The sequence below is a fragment of the Poecile atricapillus genome, chromosome Z, assembly GCF_030490865.1.
Source record: "Poecile atricapillus isolate bPoeAtr1 chromosome Z, bPoeAtr1.hap1, whole genome shotgun sequence".
Lineage (NCBI taxonomy): Eukaryota > Metazoa > Chordata > Aves > Passeriformes > Paridae > Poecile > Poecile atricapillus.
Genome location: NC_081289.1, coordinates 97,821,283 through 97,839,503, shown reverse-complemented (window position 1 = coordinate 97,839,503; position 18,221 = coordinate 97,821,283). Strand labels below are relative to the sequence as shown.

The window sequence follows — 18,221 nt, the reverse complement described above, 5'->3', positions numbered from 1 at the left end:
AAGATGTGTAGACCTAGTGCTTAGGGACGTGGTTTCCTGTGGGACATGGCAGTTAATGGTTGGATTTCATGGTCTTAAGGGTCTTTCTCAACCTAAATGATACTATGATTCTATACTCTGGGCTGCTTGCAGGTGGCATGAAGCACAAAAGAAAGGGTGGAAATCCCTGCATGTTTCAGTGCTCCATGGGAACTGGGCACGTGCTCAGGCTGCGGCTCACTCAGCTTCTCACACCGACCATCTACTCAGTCACCCCAAAGCCTGGTGACAGCTGATAAGTGACTCTTGACTCAGCAAAACAATCCCATAAGACACAGCAGAGTCAGTACTGTGAATATTTCTCCATTTCGTCTGTCTTCAACCTTGAAGGGAGCATTTGTAAAAGAAAATATCACTGTGCCCCTCATTCTTCAGAGGTGTTTAATGGAATAGACGGACTTTAAAATCTTACAGAGCTTGCACTTGCATATCTCAGAAAGGAAATATCTGGAAGACACTTGTTCTTTGAACGTAAATTATTTTAAATGCCAAGGAAGCCATTTCAGTATCCCACAGAAAATTTTGGTAATGGTTAGCAATGTGGAAACTGCAGGTCCCACTGCCTGCTTTCAAGTTGTCTATGCTCTGAAGTAGAGGGACTGAGATGTGGCCAAAGCTGCACCCCCTTTGCTGCAGAGAAATTTGTACAAGTGCGTTAAATTTTCTGGCCAGTCTTGACCACGTGAGCTGTTGTAGCTGGACACTTTACAGTGGTCCAAGCGCTGCTTCCATCCCCTTTCTCTCCACATTTCAGTTCAGCTAGCCCTGGGCCATTTCCACTAATGCATCCAGTTTCCTAGGTGAGGCCCTGGAAGACGTCAACTGAGTGTTCAGCAACCTGAGCAACTCCAGTGTCACAGACTCCTCAAATGTCATTGGAGTTGCTCAGTAGGGGAACATCACCAGCCTTGGGGACATCTCACCGTGCCCCCACACAGCTTTCAACACACAAATATCCCAGAAAAGTGTTGTCCAAGGGACAAACACTCCTAGGGCTGGATCCTGCCATTGGTGGGATTGCTTTCACTGCAGACACAACACCGGGCTTTGGATCTATGTGTAAGTCAAAGGTCTTTGTGAGCCTCAAGGGTATCTGTTGCCCCTATCTGACAAAGCTACTGCAAAGCACTATCCAGAGACCTACATATCCTTGCAGTCATGGATGCAGCCCTGGTCAACGTGGGCAGCTGTGGGAACCATGCTGCTTCCACTCTTACACACTCTGGGTGTCAGGGCACTTCTCCCAGTTTTGTCTCACAGGACAATGACAAAGAATCAACTTGTAGGCTTGTCCTTCACTCCCTGACTTGAGGAAACTTGTCTGGTTGCAACACACTGCTCTGGGAGTGTGACTACTCATTGCTCTGTGTGACAAACTGTGCTGCCTGTGAAAGCAGATAGTACCTTTATTTTCCTGCCTTGACTGAAGCATGAAAAGATGAGAAACACACAGATAAATTGAACAGGAAAAGTATATGCAAAAGTGTGAGTTCAGATGCATACTCTCTGGCACAGATCAGGGCATTGCAGGCATCTTGCTGTCCACCAGCTGGTTCCTGAGTCTCACCTGACCTTGCCAGACACAGATCTGTTTGGCTTCAGAGTCAGTCTCTCTGCACCAGGCTGGTCTTGCACAGGACCTGAGGTCTGTGGTAGTGCTCAATCAATTCACCCTTCCCTTGGTCTGCCACTTGCTTTTGAGCCATGTAAAATAAACAGCCAAATCCACAAATCCCAGAGGAGGATGAGTACCTCTGAATTTGCTGTGTGTAGAGTCAACACTGATCCTGTCCTGTGGCTGCCCATGCTCTGACCTTGCAGGTCTGGCCTATTACTCTGTGCTTTAGTTCCACAGTTTCTGAATAAACACTCCACTTTGTGCTGGAGGCATGTGGTTTCCCTCTTCAGAAGAGCTTCTGGATGGTCTGTGTTGTTTTTTCCTTGCCTCTGCACATAAATAGTCGTAGCTCTCAGGGCATACATAGCACACACACTCTTGGGCTACAGTCACTCTGCTGGTGCAGCTGGCCATGGTGTGGGGCTGAGATGCTGGTGACACTCGCCCACCCCAGGGGAGAATGATCCCCAGTTATGCTAAGCTGGGCATAACCTTCCCCTCAGCCCTGGCAGAAAACTGGGTTAGAGCTGCCCAAATAAATCCTGCCTGTGGCTGAGCTGGCAGCAGCAGGAGCAGAAACCTCAGGACAGGAATGAGCAATACATTTGTGTTGTTCACCATGGATGTGTTTTGGGGTTCATAGCCCTACCAAAGCCTTTCCCTATGGCGCAGGGGAGACAATAAGGTCTGCAGAGAAGACCTGGCAACACAGAGAGTAGCACACAGCCAGACAATCTTTTCCATGCTATTTAGGGACTGGAAGGGGACAAACAGGCTTTCAGAGCCTTGGGACAAATGCAGAGGTAATAGCAGCAGCCATGGAGAGGTGTCCCCCTTCTCTGCAGAAGTGGAAAGGGTCCAGGAAGGGAAAACAGAGAAAATCAAAGCTCTGGATAACCCTGAGCAACTAGTCAGGCTAGGACTTTTCAGCCTGGGAGAGAACTTTCTAAGGACAATAAAGTTTTTGATGACAGCAGTTACCTCTGGGACAGAAAGAAGTGGATACAACCCGTCTGACTGAGCACATCTGTTTTATGCTCCTCAATACTATTTCCAGCTGCAGCATTAAATCTGTCAGCAATGGCTTTGTTGTGCATTGTGGTGCTATGGGTGTCCCACTTGGTGGCTCCAGCAAAGTGCAGAACTGGGTGAGAGGGTGAATTCCAGCTGACCAAGCACAATAGTCATAGTAGATATTGGCACATCTCCCTGACTTTGGGGAGTTCACTTGACCACATGGTGGACCCTGGACTCCTACTCAGATGCCTGCAAATGGGAGCTGCATGGGATACTAGTATGGCAGCAAGTCAGAGCAACATGATTTCATGTGGGTGAGCACAGACCTGTCCTTGGAAGGTTTCAATTCACCCTGAAGCACTCCTCAAAGATGATCAGAAATCTCAGCTGGTAATTTTGTACAAAAACGAGATCTGGTACAGGACTGAAATGAGTTAAGGAGGCAAGTCTTGCATTCGCCGTGTGATCTCTGTAAGCAAAGGGGGCCCTTTGCCTGCCCAAGTTATATGGCCTTGTTGTAGGTATTTTGTGAAAGGTGAGTTGTGTCCATGTGCTAGAAGTGGGAGATGAAGGAGCAAAGGAAACCCTGCAGACTGCTGATGTACACTGACACTATTACCTTGGCAGAACTGAGCCCTGTCACAATCTCAAAGATGGCCCTGATACCAGGAGCAAAGTAGATGTGAAAATTCTTCAGTTTGGGGTTTTTCTCAAGTGCTGATACAGATATCTGGGATTCCTGGTGTTCACCATCTCTGCTCATGCTCTTTCTATGCTCCCATGTGTTATCTGAGCTGACTGGTCTATGAAAGGGCCTTAGATAAAAAGCAGAATAACATCTAATATGAGAAGTGCAGATGTTACTATTTTCAATTTACATCAGCTCTGGAAACAGTTTACTAGGGAGCCAGGGAGTCATCTTCTCCCATGCCAGAGAAACTTTATTTTCCTTTTACTAAATGGCCTTATACAAAGAAAAAATTGTGCTTGTTCAGCATCTTTTACATCAGGACTGGTGTGTTTCTTGCTACTTCCCCATGGCTTTTCTTGCAGGAGTGTGGTTGCAATAATGCTTTATGCAGAGCACCGCGGTTTGTTATGTGGATTTCAAATTACTGTTTTTACTGTGCACTTTTAGTAACCCTTGGTGGGAACTGGCTTATGCTGTTTTCCTCCAGCCATGCATTAAAAAAGTGCTGTTGAAATAAGATTGTGCATGTCATTTTATTATTCACCATAGCTAGCTTAAGTGTGCAATCGGCACAGAGCACACAGGATCAATTAATCACCTGTTTTTAGGCTCAGGAAAGCTTTCAGAAAGCTCAGGTATCTTGACACTCCCCATCTTTCAAAATTCGGATGTCTTGCCTGGTTTTCCTAGAGTAATATAGGAAAAAAAGAGTTAAGAGATGAAAAAAACCCCCAACATTCTGTGAGTCATACTTTGGCTGCATTCCATCAAGGGGAATGGAGCTGACTATTACAAAACTGACCTGCTCATTTTCCTGTCTAAAGAGCTGAGGTGACTGCAACGTCCTGGCTCATGGATGTATCCTCCCAGGGCCTGTGGCAGTGGTGGTGTGTCTGCAGCCCAACCTGCTCACAGCAGGTCTGTCCCTAGCATGAGGTTATGGTGGCCATGGCTCTGAGCCCCAGCCACCACCCCCAAGAATGGAGATCCCCCTCACACCTCCGTGGTGTACCACCAATTTGACCTGGTGTCTGTGTCAAATTTTCACGCTCTTGGGGCTGCTGTTTGTAGCTGTTGCTCCATGTTGTATTGCCTGCACCAAGATGACTGAGGCTTCATCCCATCCGCAACTGTAGGCTGCTGCTGGATACCCCCCAGGCACCCCCTTCCTCAGACTGGCTGGGTACAGCTCTGCACTTCCTCGCAGCTTTGCTTGGCAAGCTGGTCATACTTTCCCTCCTGCAGCCCAGCACTTGGCTTGTGTTATTTGCCATGCAAGTGCAGCCTGCCACGTCTTTCTCCAAGTTCTGGGGAGTCCGAGTCACTGTACTTCATAAGCACCCGGTTTCCGAGAGCCAAAATTAGACCCAGGAGGTCCCTGCCAAGGGCATGAGCTTACATTTTTTCCACACAGAGCTGGCATTCATTGGCATAGGTATTCCCGTCAGTTCCACAGATGGGCAAGTACAGGAGGGGACAGGCATGCAGGTCAGCCAGGCTTCCACACACCGGCTGGAAAGGAGAAACCACAGCACACATTTCAGTGTCAGCAGCACCCATTTCTTCCCCCCAGAACACTCAGGCAGTAGCAGGTGCCACTGACAACCTGGTTCCCTCTGTCTCGGAGCAGTGTGTGCCCCCAGAGGAGCAGGGGCCGCTGAATCCCTCAGTGGGACTTGTGCCCTGGGCTTTGGTGTGGGTTTGGTGCTGGCACACCAGCTGCCATGAGGCTGGGGATGATTGCTGGGAAATCTTTCCCTCAGGCACACCAGGACTACCCATCTCAAGCCATGAACAAAGAAAACCAGAAGCCCCTTACCCTTCTCAGGCCACTCCCTTCATTCAGCTCTGCCCCTGAAACAAAGCAGAGACCCATGAGCTTGGCACACCTGTGCCTGATGGCAAAAGCAGGAGGTATTGACAGAGGATCACGTCCAAACCAAAGGGAAGGCAGAGTTTTTCAGAGCCCATTCAGGACTGAGTCAGCTCTGTGGGTTTCATGAGGGGCGATCAGTTTGCTGATGCATGTTACTCCCACCCCTCCCTGCCAGCAGCACAGTACAAAGCTTCCATCCACAGCTGAGCTGGCTGAGACAAAGCTGTGAATGGCTGTTCCCACCCTCTAAACCATCTCCCAACAGCCCTCTCTCCCAGTTCCTGTGTCAGAAGCTCCAGGGAGCATCCAACACATCTCAGGAAATGGGAAACCATGTAGTACAGCATGTGGCATGGGGTATCCTCAGAGGGATGAGGCTTGGCGCTATTGCACAGCTGGACAACTGCCATCTCCAGGGAGAGCAGCATTTGGTGGGTTCCTTTTTCTCAGGCACCAACAGTTGCAATAGTTCACAGCCCACCTGTGCAGTGCACAAATGGCCCACAGACAGGCAGCTGCAGGACCACCCTACCTGACTTCCCAGCACCTACAAACAGGTGTTTCCCATGTAAATATGCTAAGCACATACTGTTCTTGCAAAGACTTGCCAGTTTTCATGGAGGCAGGAACTGCAGCAGCTGCCACCACAGTGTACATGCTGTCCTCCCAGGGCCTGGTTCCTGTTCACATTGTGGACTCTCCCCTCCTAGACCAGTCCCATGTGCAATATATTTGATGAACCAGCCTATAACCCTTGCCACAAACAGCTAGTAAAGAAGGCATGGTGTGTTTGCTCCAGTCCTTCTTCCTCACCATGCTGCCACTGTTTGTTTGCCCTAACCTCACCTCCTCTCCAAACCAGAATTTCTGGGTCTTTCTGCCCTATCATGCATTTCCTTCCATCCCATTATCCATCTGTCATTCCCAACCCACCACTGATGGACCAGCCTCCAGGAGCAGAGCAGATTTACCTCCGGCAGCAACAAGAGTCACCGTTGCTGCCAGCAGCAGCAGCAGCAGCTCTCTCCCAGTCATGGTCGGTTCAGGCAGACCTGCTCATGCACCTTGCTCTACTCGTGGCTGCCTTTATAGGGGAGGGCACAGCCTTATCTCAAGAACACTGGGAAAAGCAGTGCTCTGTTCCTGCTGGGAGCAGCTGGACTGTACACCGTAAGGGATCACTTAGAAACTCTCACACGTAAGAGAAGCTTTCCCCCGAAGCTTCCCGCTTGTCAGCTTCAGGTAGCAGCACCAGAGGCTGCTTTACAATCTCTTTACACTGTGGTGTTGTGGTTTGACAATGGCCAAATTCCAGGCAGCCACCAAAATCGCTCACTCACCCTCCCCTGCTACAGATGGCCAGAGGAGAGAAAAAATTAATGAAGGCTTCATTGGTTGAAATAAGAACTGGTAGAAAACACTCCAAGGGCAAAAGAGGCTCAGCTTAGAGGTACAAAGTGAATTTATTATTAACAAAACCAGAGGAGTCTCATGAGAAGTAAAATAAGGCCTTAAAAGCACCTTTCTTTCCCCACAACCCTTCCCTCCTTCCCACTGACAGTGCAGGAAGACCAGGTGTGGGGTTCTGGTCAGTTCAACACTTGAGGTTTTCTTCTGCTGCTCTGGGAGAGGAGCCCTTCCCCTGTGAGACTGTGGGGTCCATCCCATGGGAGACAGCTCTCTGTGAACTTCTCCAGTGTGGCTCCAAATCTCAGGAGCAGCAGTCCTCCACAGATTGCTGTGATGTGGCTCTCCTCCCATGGACTGCAGTCCCCCAAAGACAGGTGCTCCAGCCTGGGAGCAGGACCCTCTCTCTGCCAGGTCTCCCACTGGATCACAGCCTCCTCCAGGCATCCACCTGCTCCAGCATGAGCTCCTCCACGGGCTGTGGGTGGATCTCTGCATCCCCCGTGGATCCCCAGGGGCTGCAGGGCACAGCTGCTTCACCATGGGCCACACCAGGGGCTGCAGGGGAATCTCAGCTCCAGTGCCTGGAGCAGCTCCTGCTCCCCCTTCTCCACTGACCTTGGTGTCTCCATGTTTCCCTCACATGTTCTCACCTCCTCCTCTTCTCTGGCTGGAATTAACACTGTGCAGCCCACTTTGTTTTGATTTTCTCCTTAAATTTGTCATCATAGAGGCATTGCCAACCTCTGCAGTTGGCCCAGTCTTGGCCAGTGGCATGTCCATCCTCAGAGCTATCAGGGATTTGCTCTGACAGATATGGTGGAAGTTTCCAGTAGCTTCTCACAGAAGCCATCTCTGTGGTCCCCTGCTACCAAAAACCACGCTGTGCAAAACCAACACATCAGGGTTGGGCAATGCCACTCTTCTCTGCTTACCCTAGCCAGCTATTTCTGAATGTATCTCACCCAAACCATCCTTTCAGCTTTGCAGCTGCTGTTCCTCATAATGTGACAGGTATCGCCACTTGAGTTGTGAGACTAGACATAGAAAAGCCAGGAAATCCAGGCTGATTTGGGTGGTGGCACTGTGGCATTATCTTATGAGGATTATCCCATGAGACCCAGCCAGGGGGATACTCACTGGTCAGGATCCCAAACACAACAGGAGGCCTGTCACCATGCTGCAGCAAGCCCACAGAATTACTGGGTGGGATGAGACAGGCTGGGAGTGAGGAGGGTCTGGAGGGTACAAAATTCAGCTGCCTGGGGGCATGGAGCTGCAGGTGCAGTCACTGCCTGTGCTAGAGGAGCTACATAGAGGTGGTTTAACACCTCACCACCTTGGCTGCAGCTGAAATTGACAGAACAAAATTGTCATATGATTCAGTGTGTTAGAAGGGTGTGCATGGATATCCCGATTAAATACACAGAGGTGGAACACAGAGCAGGGAGGGGACAGAGAGGCTGGAGATGATCCTCAGTGGCAAGAAACACCATCTTTTCAACAACCATCTGATCCCAGGATGTCCCAGCTGCTTTGCCTGAAAGCCTGGATGCTTTATGTCAGGGTGAGCATTCTTATCTGCTCTTTCTTAGAAGCTTTATCTTCTACATCTGTCCCCACTTGCCTTTGGTAAAAAAAAAAAAAAAAAAAATCAGTTGGTGAAGGATGGAAGAGAGGACCACTTGGTCATAAAGTCAGTGTAAGACCAATGCTGACTCAAAACTCCTTTGTGTCAGACTTGCTGAAATGAGGTCTGGGCCAGAAGGGACAGAAAGTCACCTTTCCCATGGCAGCAGATGGGATGTATCATGTGTGCAAGGGGTGAGCAGGGGTACGTGCCCTACAGAAACCACCAGCAGGCTGGGAGAGCTCCAGATGCACCGAGCACACACATTTGCACTTGCTGAGGATCTGACTATGACTGTGCTTAGGATGTTTTTTCTCAAGAGGAAGATACACACTGGCCCTGTCTGTCTGAGACAAAAGAGGACAGCCTGAGCATCCCTTGTGACCATAGAGGTAGGGGCCCTGCCAGAGGCTGCTTGCATCCTTTCGTTGGAGGTTTGTTCATGAAACTCAGCAGGGCTATGACCAGGTTTTGGGAAGTGGCCACGTAACCAGCTCAGGGTTCCCCTTGCAGAAATATTCCTCCACTCTGCCAAGGCAGCTGCACACATGTTTTATATTCCCTCTTCACGGAGTTTACACAGTTCAATAACCTTTGGCTTTCATTATTATTCCACTTTGGAAATCCCTCAACTAAAGTAAATATTTAACAGCATTAGCAGTTGTTCCCAAGGCACATGGGGTCCTGTTAGTCTTGTTTAGTCTAGTACAAGGGAGGCCAAGGGGGATCTGATAGCAGGCTAAAACTGCTGGAAGGGAAAGCTGATGGAACCAATCTCTTTTTGGTGGTGCCAGATGACAGAACAAAAAGCAATTGTCACAAACTGCAGCCTTGAGATGGTCAGGTCAGGAGTCAGGAAAGAAACCTTACCCCAAAAGGTGAACAACCCAAACCAGCAGAGAGGTGGGACATCTCCATCTCAGTGGAACGTGTACCTGACCAAGCCTCACTGTGCACAAGGATTGTTGGGTGAGCCCTGAAGAACCCTGCCACCAGCAGGTTGGGTCCATGGGACAAGCAGCTGTCAGTCTCCAGCACACGTGGATGTATGTACTTAGATTCACATCTGGCAAATCTGGTCCTAGCCAACACTGGACAACATGAACAACACAGAACCCTCCTGCGAACTGCTCACACACCAACACACTACACAGTTCTAGATGAGGGCTATCTAGGGCCTTTAACATCTTCTTCAAAACTCTTATTACAAAAAAAAACCCATCCAAATGCCTCTGGTGCCACCTCCAATGCTTCTGATTCCAAGCATGGCCTGGCTCTTTTGTCATGCCAGCAAGCAGTGCAGGAACAACAGGCTGGGACAGTGCTGCTGGAACACATGGTTGTGTACTCCAGATCCCTCTCCTTGGATAGAGGGTGGCAGGAAATGTCTGCTCCCTTCTGTGCTGGAGGCACCAAGCAGCGGTGCTGTAGCAAAGCTGTTTGCTGATATAAGGCTTGGTCTTCCTCGTCTCATTCCTCAGCAGTATTCAAATTCCACTGCCTTCACAAAGCAGATTAGAATGGTATGCTAAGAGATGAAAAAGCGTAAATGACCTCTTGCAGGCTGTTTTGTCTTTTCAAGCTTTTCTGCCATGCACAAATTTGCAACCCCTAATGAAAGTCTTGCCTACTGTACTCCTCAAAGAAAAGGTGGGGAAATTCTTCCTCAGGTGGGGAGGAGGTTTCCTGGTAGGTGCTTCCCTCACATTGGCTGTGGAGCTCCAGCTGGCTCTGCATTTTCTCCCTATGCTTACACCAGCAAGATGGTGATGTAGAAGGCTTCAAGACATAGGATGGGGATATGTGAAGGCTCTGGGTTTGCCTGAGGACCTGGAGGCCTAGTGTTACCACCAGCATGACACATAAAATCTGCTGGCGACAGTGGCAACAGGTGGACTTCTACTTCTGAAACCAGTCTTGGGCCTGCTCCCTCGCAGCACTGCCCCTGCCTTTGCGCTTGCGCCACACCAGTGGTGCCCCCTCGCCCACATCCATGCACGCACCCAGGACTGCTCATCACATCATAAGCCCTAGTTACACCTCTCTGCTCTAGGGGACTGCAGCTCAAACAGAGGCTTTCCATCTGAGTGGGCACGGATGGCAGCAGGCCAGACAGGATTGCATCACATCGCTCTTGCCCCAGTCTGCCTGGTGCCCTTATCAGTGGTGTGGCCTTGGTGTCGTCACCACTCCACCCAGCACCTGCCGTTTCCTTGCTGTTATCTGTCGCCTTTCCTGGATTTCATGGCTGTTTTCGGCCTTCTCACATTCTGCACCCATACTGATATTTTAACTCCTGTTCTGCTGCTCCTCCCAGGGTTTTGGCGTATCAGCAGACACCGAGGTCCCACAAGTACTGCAGCATCCTGAGAGCAAAGCACTGCCTTGCTTATGCAGCCCAAACCAGAGCCCACCATCTAGCTTCCCTTCGCACATTTGGGCAAGGCAAAAAGAGAAGGGCCACTGCCATGCTCATTTTCATCTTTAGTTCACTCTCTGCATCTAGATGCTTTCTGTAGAGAGGATAACAGTCTCTCTTGTGTTCCTCTGACCACTCTGAGGTCTCTACACAAGAGAGAGAAGGAGCAATTTGTTCTCCTTTGTATAAAAAAAAACAAACAAAAACCCAAAAAAACCCAAACCAAAACCCAAAACCAAAACCAAAACTAACACCAGAGATGCAAGTGACCACCAGAGGTTTGCCTTTAGATATACCGTGGATCCAAAACTCAACACCTGAAATCTCACTCTGTAATTCAGAAAAAGACCAGCTATCACCACTTCCCAGCAATTTTGCCAGATTTTCTGGACTCAGACCGCACCTTTGGCCACATATTTTTTATTACTGTGAATAAATAATGCAGTATGTCAGGCAGTCAGTAGTGTTCATCATTTCTTTCATGATAGAATAATTACCCTGTGACACTGTTAGCTGAGAGAACACGAGATTGTGAGTACACAGACAAATCCTGCCTGCTGGCACTCTCACGAGATGCAGTCTGAGTCGAGGTGGCATCAATCTGGAGCAGGCTAGAGCTTCCTACCAAGCGAGGCTGTACAGTAACCATTGCACACTTCTTTCCCCTGATGCAGCTCACACCTGTAGTGGAGCAGAAGTTGCTGCAACTTGCCCTGATCTAAGGGCACCCACTTCTCATCTCCCTTGTGCTGACCACTGCCTGTTCAGGCCTCTGTTCTGCTCTAAAGACATGCTCTAAATGCATCTGCAGTCTGCAAAAGCTCTGCAGCTCCTTGGCAGGTTAAGGATGGCCTTGACCTGCATTTTTCCACATGCTTGCACTTGAGGGCTGGGTGACTAAATCCCAAGTGCAGCAGATAAAACAGCAGAAAACCACAGATTTACTTTTTCCCCAGTACAAGCTTGGCACAAGGCTGGCCAAGCCCCAGTGCTGGTGTCAGGGATGGGATGAGGCTGTGTAACTGGGCTGGGTAAGCAGAGGTCCCTTGCTGCTGCAGTACTGTCCCCTCCTGCTCTGAGCTGACACAGATAACCTGGGTGCTGGCAGCAGCAGTAGGTATGCTGTCTCCAGCATGCTGACGTTCAGTCTTGGTTATCTGGGAACTCACACCCACTGTAATTTACAAAAAAAAAAAATAGATATCTCAGTCTCTTTTTCCTCTGAGTTTGTTTCTGAATGAATAAATCTGTACTGGGCCCCGGTTTTTTATACCTTCTGAGAACAGTGTTGCTAATTCCATTTTGTGTGGGACTGAATGCTGTCATCACCCTGCATTTAGCACCACGCTGGAGAAAAACAGGTAGCATATATGCCAGCTCCCTCCTTCAAAGTGACAGCTGCTCCTGGTGAGTTTTTGTGGAGGAGGTCTCTTGACTTTTGCAGGAGAGGCCTGGTCTTCCCAGTCTGCCAGGTGCTCGAGTCCCTGAAGATACCCCAGAGGGAATTGATGTGATAAGGGACACAGTGCAAGAGAACTGGGGAATTTTTCTCCTTGCATTTTGAGGGGATGCTGTTCTATGATGCTGCATTTGCACAGATCTTTGACAGCAGGGTCACTCACTCATGCCTAGCCACCTTTCCACACTGCCACTGGTTAACATTGCTATGTCTCCACTTTCTCCTACACATCTGCAGCATCCTTCTGAAGAAAATACAGGGAATAAAACGCTCTCTAGTGTTCTGTTTATCCAGTGAATGTGCAGGCACACAAACTGCTCAGCATTTCCCCATTAGTTAAATTGCCAGAGAAGGAAGATGCAGGTTTACGCATCAACACTACGAGCAGAAACATGTGTCCTTTATGTTGCCTGCTACTTCTGACTTCAGAGCCCACCTACTGTGCAGGTGTAATTTTTCCCAAATGGGCAATTAACTACTTGGGTATGTATGAATTAACACCAGGAGGGAGCCACAACAAGTAGCACTGAACAGAAGTGCACCATCACCCTCAGTGAAATCCATCCTGTTTCTTGGAACACATTCCTGCAGCATTTGCTCTCATTTCTCTTTAAAACTCATAGAGAGAACTTGGTAGTCTCTGAGATATCTCATTTGCATTGAGACAGTGATATCCTCTGTTAACTAATGGAAGCTCTGGTTTTTATTCCAGCACTGCGATTATCTAGATGTGTACTGGCAGATCAGAGCAGAACTAGAAGTCCTGAATGCAGCTTACTCTTAAGTAGCCAGATGCTAATGCAAATTTTTTCCTTTGGGAACAGTGAGGTAAAACCAGCTCAACAGTGGCAAAAGCCCTATCTTTGAGCATAACTGCCATCTCAGGTTGTCCTCCAGAAAATGTACTGTCCAAGGGCCCAGCCGAATCCTGGCTCGGGACAGATGGCATTCTTGCTGCTGTCTGTCCAGGGAGGCAAAGCATTGAATAGAGAAGAAATGCACTGCTGGTAGCCAAAAAGGCTGAGCACCCTTATAATGAAGGGATTTGTGTGATTTGTATATTAAATTTCTGTGACAAATAATCAGGCTGTATGTTAGGCACTACAGCAGGAACCACCCAAACCAACAGAAGATGAGCAAGGAACTGGGAACGTGCAGCAGTAGCCAAATGTGAGCTGGCTTTGGAGACAGATTTTGGCAAGGCCCATTTAACTTTATTCTAAAAAAAAAAAAAAAAGTTGTGTATGACACCAAAAACCGCAAAACAGAAAAAGAAAACTTTTGGATAAAAGCTGTCAAAGACTGTAACTAAGAAATTGTGGAAGTTCTTTACTTCTTCACTTTCCTTCACTTAGGTGAATGTAGCTACATGTATAGAACATGTCTGCTTGCCTGGTGATGAGCTTTTCTGCAGGGGAAGCTAATTTTTTCCCTTGTTCTCCTCAACCTACACACAACCAAAGTTTTGCAGGCACCTCCTTTTGCTCTGGCAGACCTGACTCTGCCTCTTGCAGAAGATTATCATCTCTTCACTTCTGAGGCAAGCACACAAAATGGGGCCTGAGACATGGGGCACAGTTTAGCACCATGTGGTTAAAAATATGCTCACCTCACGGGGCTGGATACAACTGAGAGGAAAGGGGTGTTATAAATGAAATTAAAATTAGTCAACTAGGTCTATTAAATTAACAGCAATTTAATAACAAGAAAAAGGAATACAATTTAGTGAATTGAATATAAGAATACAATTTAGTAAAAGAATACAATTTAGAAGATTGAATAGCAATTTGGTATGAAAGGAATACAATTTAGTAAAAGAGTACAATTTAGTGAATATATTCATACATATATATATATACACATATACATATACATACACACACACACAGAGATATATATATGTATATGTACATACACACACACATATATATATGTATGAGCATAGCTTGCCAGTAATTAAGTATGATTAAAGCATAAGCAAAACCGACTGGGGTACAGGGAGGGCTTCTCACCCTGCCTCATGTATAAAACAAAACTATTCAAACTAAAGTTATATACTGTCTGCTTATATATATTCTTTAATGTATCTCATAAGTCTCCTCCTATTTCCAATTCTTTAATTTTACCTCACTATTCTTCATGGCACATGCCTCACTTGTTGTTAGGAGGTCTCCAGTCTTCTTTTGTTGGTCTTTTGGACGAAGGCTTACACTCATCTTCACTGTCCTCTGGATGGCCTCACAGGTTTGTGCATGTGTACTAAGCATTGTGTTATGTAAGTAAGCATTATGTTTCACTAATTAGTCTTACATTTTATAATTTTCAGGCCTTATGCTTAAAGTCGTTCCAACTTTATCCATCGATTTTGTCTTGGGACATTACTTATCTCAAAACTACATCCTTTATCTTAATTTTAACATGTAATTTCTGTAAAGGGGTACCTCTGCTTTGTAACACTCATTCTCTTGATTGCTTCTAATAATAACTTTCCAAATAGTTACAATTTAGTTAGCACAAATAATTTCCATTTATCAGTGGGGGAATAAGCCTGGTAGGGCGGGGTAAGGAGGTACAAACTCATGCATCTTTCCTGTCACAACTGTGCGAGACCCTCAGTCCATAACAGGACCAGCCAGCATCATTCAGGAGACAAAGAGGTTAGGATTAGGAGCTGGTCTGTGTCAACACTCACTGTATCAGGGCTGCTTGGGACCCCTCCCAAATTGCTGGGCTGTGCAAAACCACCCCACAGAAACAGTTTAATGCTGGCAGCAGAACTGTGCAAAAGGACTTCCCGGTTTGTAAGATGATTCAAGTTTCTTTGCTCAAGTCTTCAAGTCTTTATTTCAAGTAACAACCATTGCAAATTGTAGACAAAGCTTGTGGCCTGGTCTCTCATGAAACTTCTTCCCATGGAGACAGTGCTGCTCCTGATTTGGCTCCTCTGGGCTCTCAGCAAAAAGCAGCTGGATATTGTGATTGGATCCCCAGAGCTTTCTGCCTCTCTTTGGTTGTTCCTTTGCTGCCAGCTGTCCCTCCAGATGAAGTCAGCCCTTCCCAATCCTCCTCCTAAACCAGCACCTTGGCAGAAGAGCTCCTCAGCACACACAGGAGCAAGCAGTGACCTGGTGGAGCAGGATCCCGGGGTCAGGGGGCTGCACTGTGACACTCAGGCTCATGTCCCTGCAGCAGGGTGACCTGCAGGCAGCACGGAGCCATGCCCTTGCCTCGTGGCCCTGCCCTGCGCAAGTACACTGCTCGGCACTGCTGCCATGACTAAGAAAGAACAGAGGAATGTGCCTGCGTGGTGCTGCCTCCCGCCCATCCACACAGCATGCCCCAGAGTCAGTGAGCAAGAGACAGGCACTGAGGATATCCCTGGCTTCTGCAGGCCTTGAAGGCAGCAATAGAAAAAAAACACAGAACGATTTGGGCTGAAAGGGACCTATAAAAGATTATCTAGTCCAACCCCCTGGCATGAAGAGGGAGAACTTTCACTTGACCAGGTTGCTCTAAGTCCCATACAATCTGGCCTCAAACACTTCCACAAATGGGGCATTCACAACTTCTCTGGGCAACCTGTTATGGTGTTTCACCACCCTCACTGAAAAAAAATTATTTCCTCATGTACAGTCTAAATCTACACTCAGTTTGAAAGCTTTGTCCCTTCTGATACTACATGCTTCAAACTCTCCCTAGAGCCTAAGAGAAGCCTAACTTCTCTTCTGCAGGCTGAACAACCCCAATACTTTGAGCCTGTCTTCATAAGAGAGGTGCTCCAGCACTCTGATCTTCTTCATGGCCTCCTCAGGACTACACTCTAAGCAGGTCCATGTTTTTCTTCTTCTGGGGACCCCAGAGCTGGACACAGCACTCCAGGTGAGGTCTCACTAGAGCAGAGTAGAACCACCTCCCTCAACCCATTGGCCACAATTCATTCTAGGCAGCCCAGGGTACAATTGGCTCTCTGGGCTGCAGGTACACTCTGAAATAAATAAGCCCAAACATATTCCCAATATCATTAATCTGCAGTTTTGATACTACGGAAAGCTATACCTTATGGGAAGCTAACAAACCACTTTAATAGGTCCTGTAAATCCAAGAAACAAAGATATCAAAGAGGGTGTGTGTCCCCGAGCCCACACTGGTGGAGAAGGAGCCTATTTCTGTCCTGCTGGCATCCCTGGAAGCAGCATTTCCATGGAGAGAGCTGCACTGGATTTTCTGGGAAGCTCCACAGTGCCCGGGCTCCCTGCCAGTGCCTGGGAGCACAGTGTCAGCAGAGGGCACCTGCGACCCAGGGTACCCTGGCATGGACCCCCACACACCACAGAGTGCATGGCTCTACTGCCACCCACCACTCTGCAAAAGCCCTCTCCATCTGGCCAGGCACCAAATCCTGACAGTATCTTCTCCTCTTGCTTCTCTCTTGCCCAGGCTGTGCTTGTCCCAGGCACCACTTTCATGCCCTGGAGATGTGCACTGCACAGTTTTTGGTCTTGTGAGTGATCTAGGGCTGTGGGCTTCACCCCAGCACAATCCAGGTCTGCTCACACATGTGGGGCCTGCCCTTGTCCCATAGATGCTCAGGGCTGCCACGGCCATGCTGAAGAGCAGAGTCACAAGCCCAAACTCCCACTCTTCCTGGAGAAGATGACATGATGCATGCGGAGCTTGGAATAAGCAGACAGGAGAGCTGCTGTGGGGCTGTGCTTCTCTGTGTCCTCCCTGGCCAGAAAGGGGCTTGTGAAGTATGACCCAGAAGGGCTAGAACAGCTACTGCTCTGCCACTGTCCCAGGCACCTTCAGCTCCACAAGAACACATACCCAGATGGGCCATGTTTTTCTGTGGACCACTGCATTTTCATGTGGGTACATCCCTGCAGTGCTGGTGGTGAACACACGCTGCTTCAGTTGAGGAGTGGTTGCCCAGTGGAAATACATGATGCTATTGCTCTGGCTAAAATACTGACCCCTGCACAGACCTGGAAAGCCTTCCATGAGCTGTCTGACTGAGAACTTCCCATTTGACTCATATTCACACTTTCCTGGATTCTGCCATGCTCATTGAGAGCTTTGCCATTCTTCTAAGAATACGGGGCTTATAACTTTCTTCTTTCTCCTCATCCTTTGATGCCTAACTGCAAATGTCTTGCCACATTACTGGTGAACTTTCACTCTGTTGCACCCTGATGGCTTGTTTTGGCAGGTATTTTAGATGTTTACAATCTTTTCCAACTGCCAAATTTGATTAAAATCAGACTTACAAGTCATTAGGCATGATGGATGGACAGATGTATTCATGTGTAGCAAAGCATTACAGTCTAGCAGTAATTTTTTTTTTTTTGTAGGGTGAAAAGGACTAAAAATTAACTTTGCCAAAAAAGAACATCACAACACAATGAGGTCGGAGCAGACTATGGTGTGACTGGAAAAGTGAGATCTCCAAGGACTCCTTACAGGTTGGGCTGGAGTGTAGACTGCAATGGTGAAAATCTGGAGAGGGCTGACATGCAGTGTGAAGAACCTGACCTTGCACAAACACAAGCTCATTTGTTCTTCTCCTGCAAGGCCTATATTTCTCTTTCCTCGATTATGGGTTCCTTAGGACACCTTACCTCTTTGCCAAAAATAGTTGTGTGTTACCTGCTTGGATGTATAAGTCTATATTTACCCTTTCACACATCATTGCACACTTGACTGGTGCAGAGTGTGAATGATCCCTTCCAGCAACAGGGCCTTCTTTAATCACAAAGCCTTGCTCTACTTCCAGAGACATGTTGAGACCAAGCAAGACAGTGGTCCCATGGAAAAAATGGCAATTTTTTATAGGATTCATGTAAAACATGGCAGGCATTCATGGTGGGGAGCTACAGTGGACCCATGGAAAAATGTGTTAGACATTTCCTAACTCTCTGATGTTTATACTGAACATTGTACTGTCATTTCTTTTGCTATTGCTAGACAAATTTGAAAGATGGCATGTGTAATAGTGTCATGGGAAATCAAATTGACTCTTCCTTGAGTCACAGATGAGGTCTGGTTCACAATGCACCACTTTCCTT

General features: G+C 47.8%; 1 protein-coding gene across 1 annotated transcript; it reads right to left on the bottom strand.

The window, feature by feature from the left end:
• Nucleotides 1-3,893: 3,893 nt before the first annotated feature.
• Nucleotides 3,894-6,320, bottom strand: SPINK4 (serine peptidase inhibitor Kazal type 4). Its single transcript, XM_058827980.1, has 4 exons — nt 6,213-6,320; nt 5,185-5,219; nt 4,765-4,877; nt 3,894-4,051 (listed from the first exon to the last, which is right to left on the bottom strand). The coding sequence occupies exons 1-4, from the start codon at nt 6,274-6,276 to the stop codon at nt 3,997-3,999; spliced, it is 267 nt and encodes an 88-aa protein (XP_058683963.1). The 5' UTR covers nt 6,277-6,320; the 3' UTR covers nt 3,894-3,996.
• Between the last annotated feature and the right edge of the window lie 11,901 nt (nt 6,321-18,221).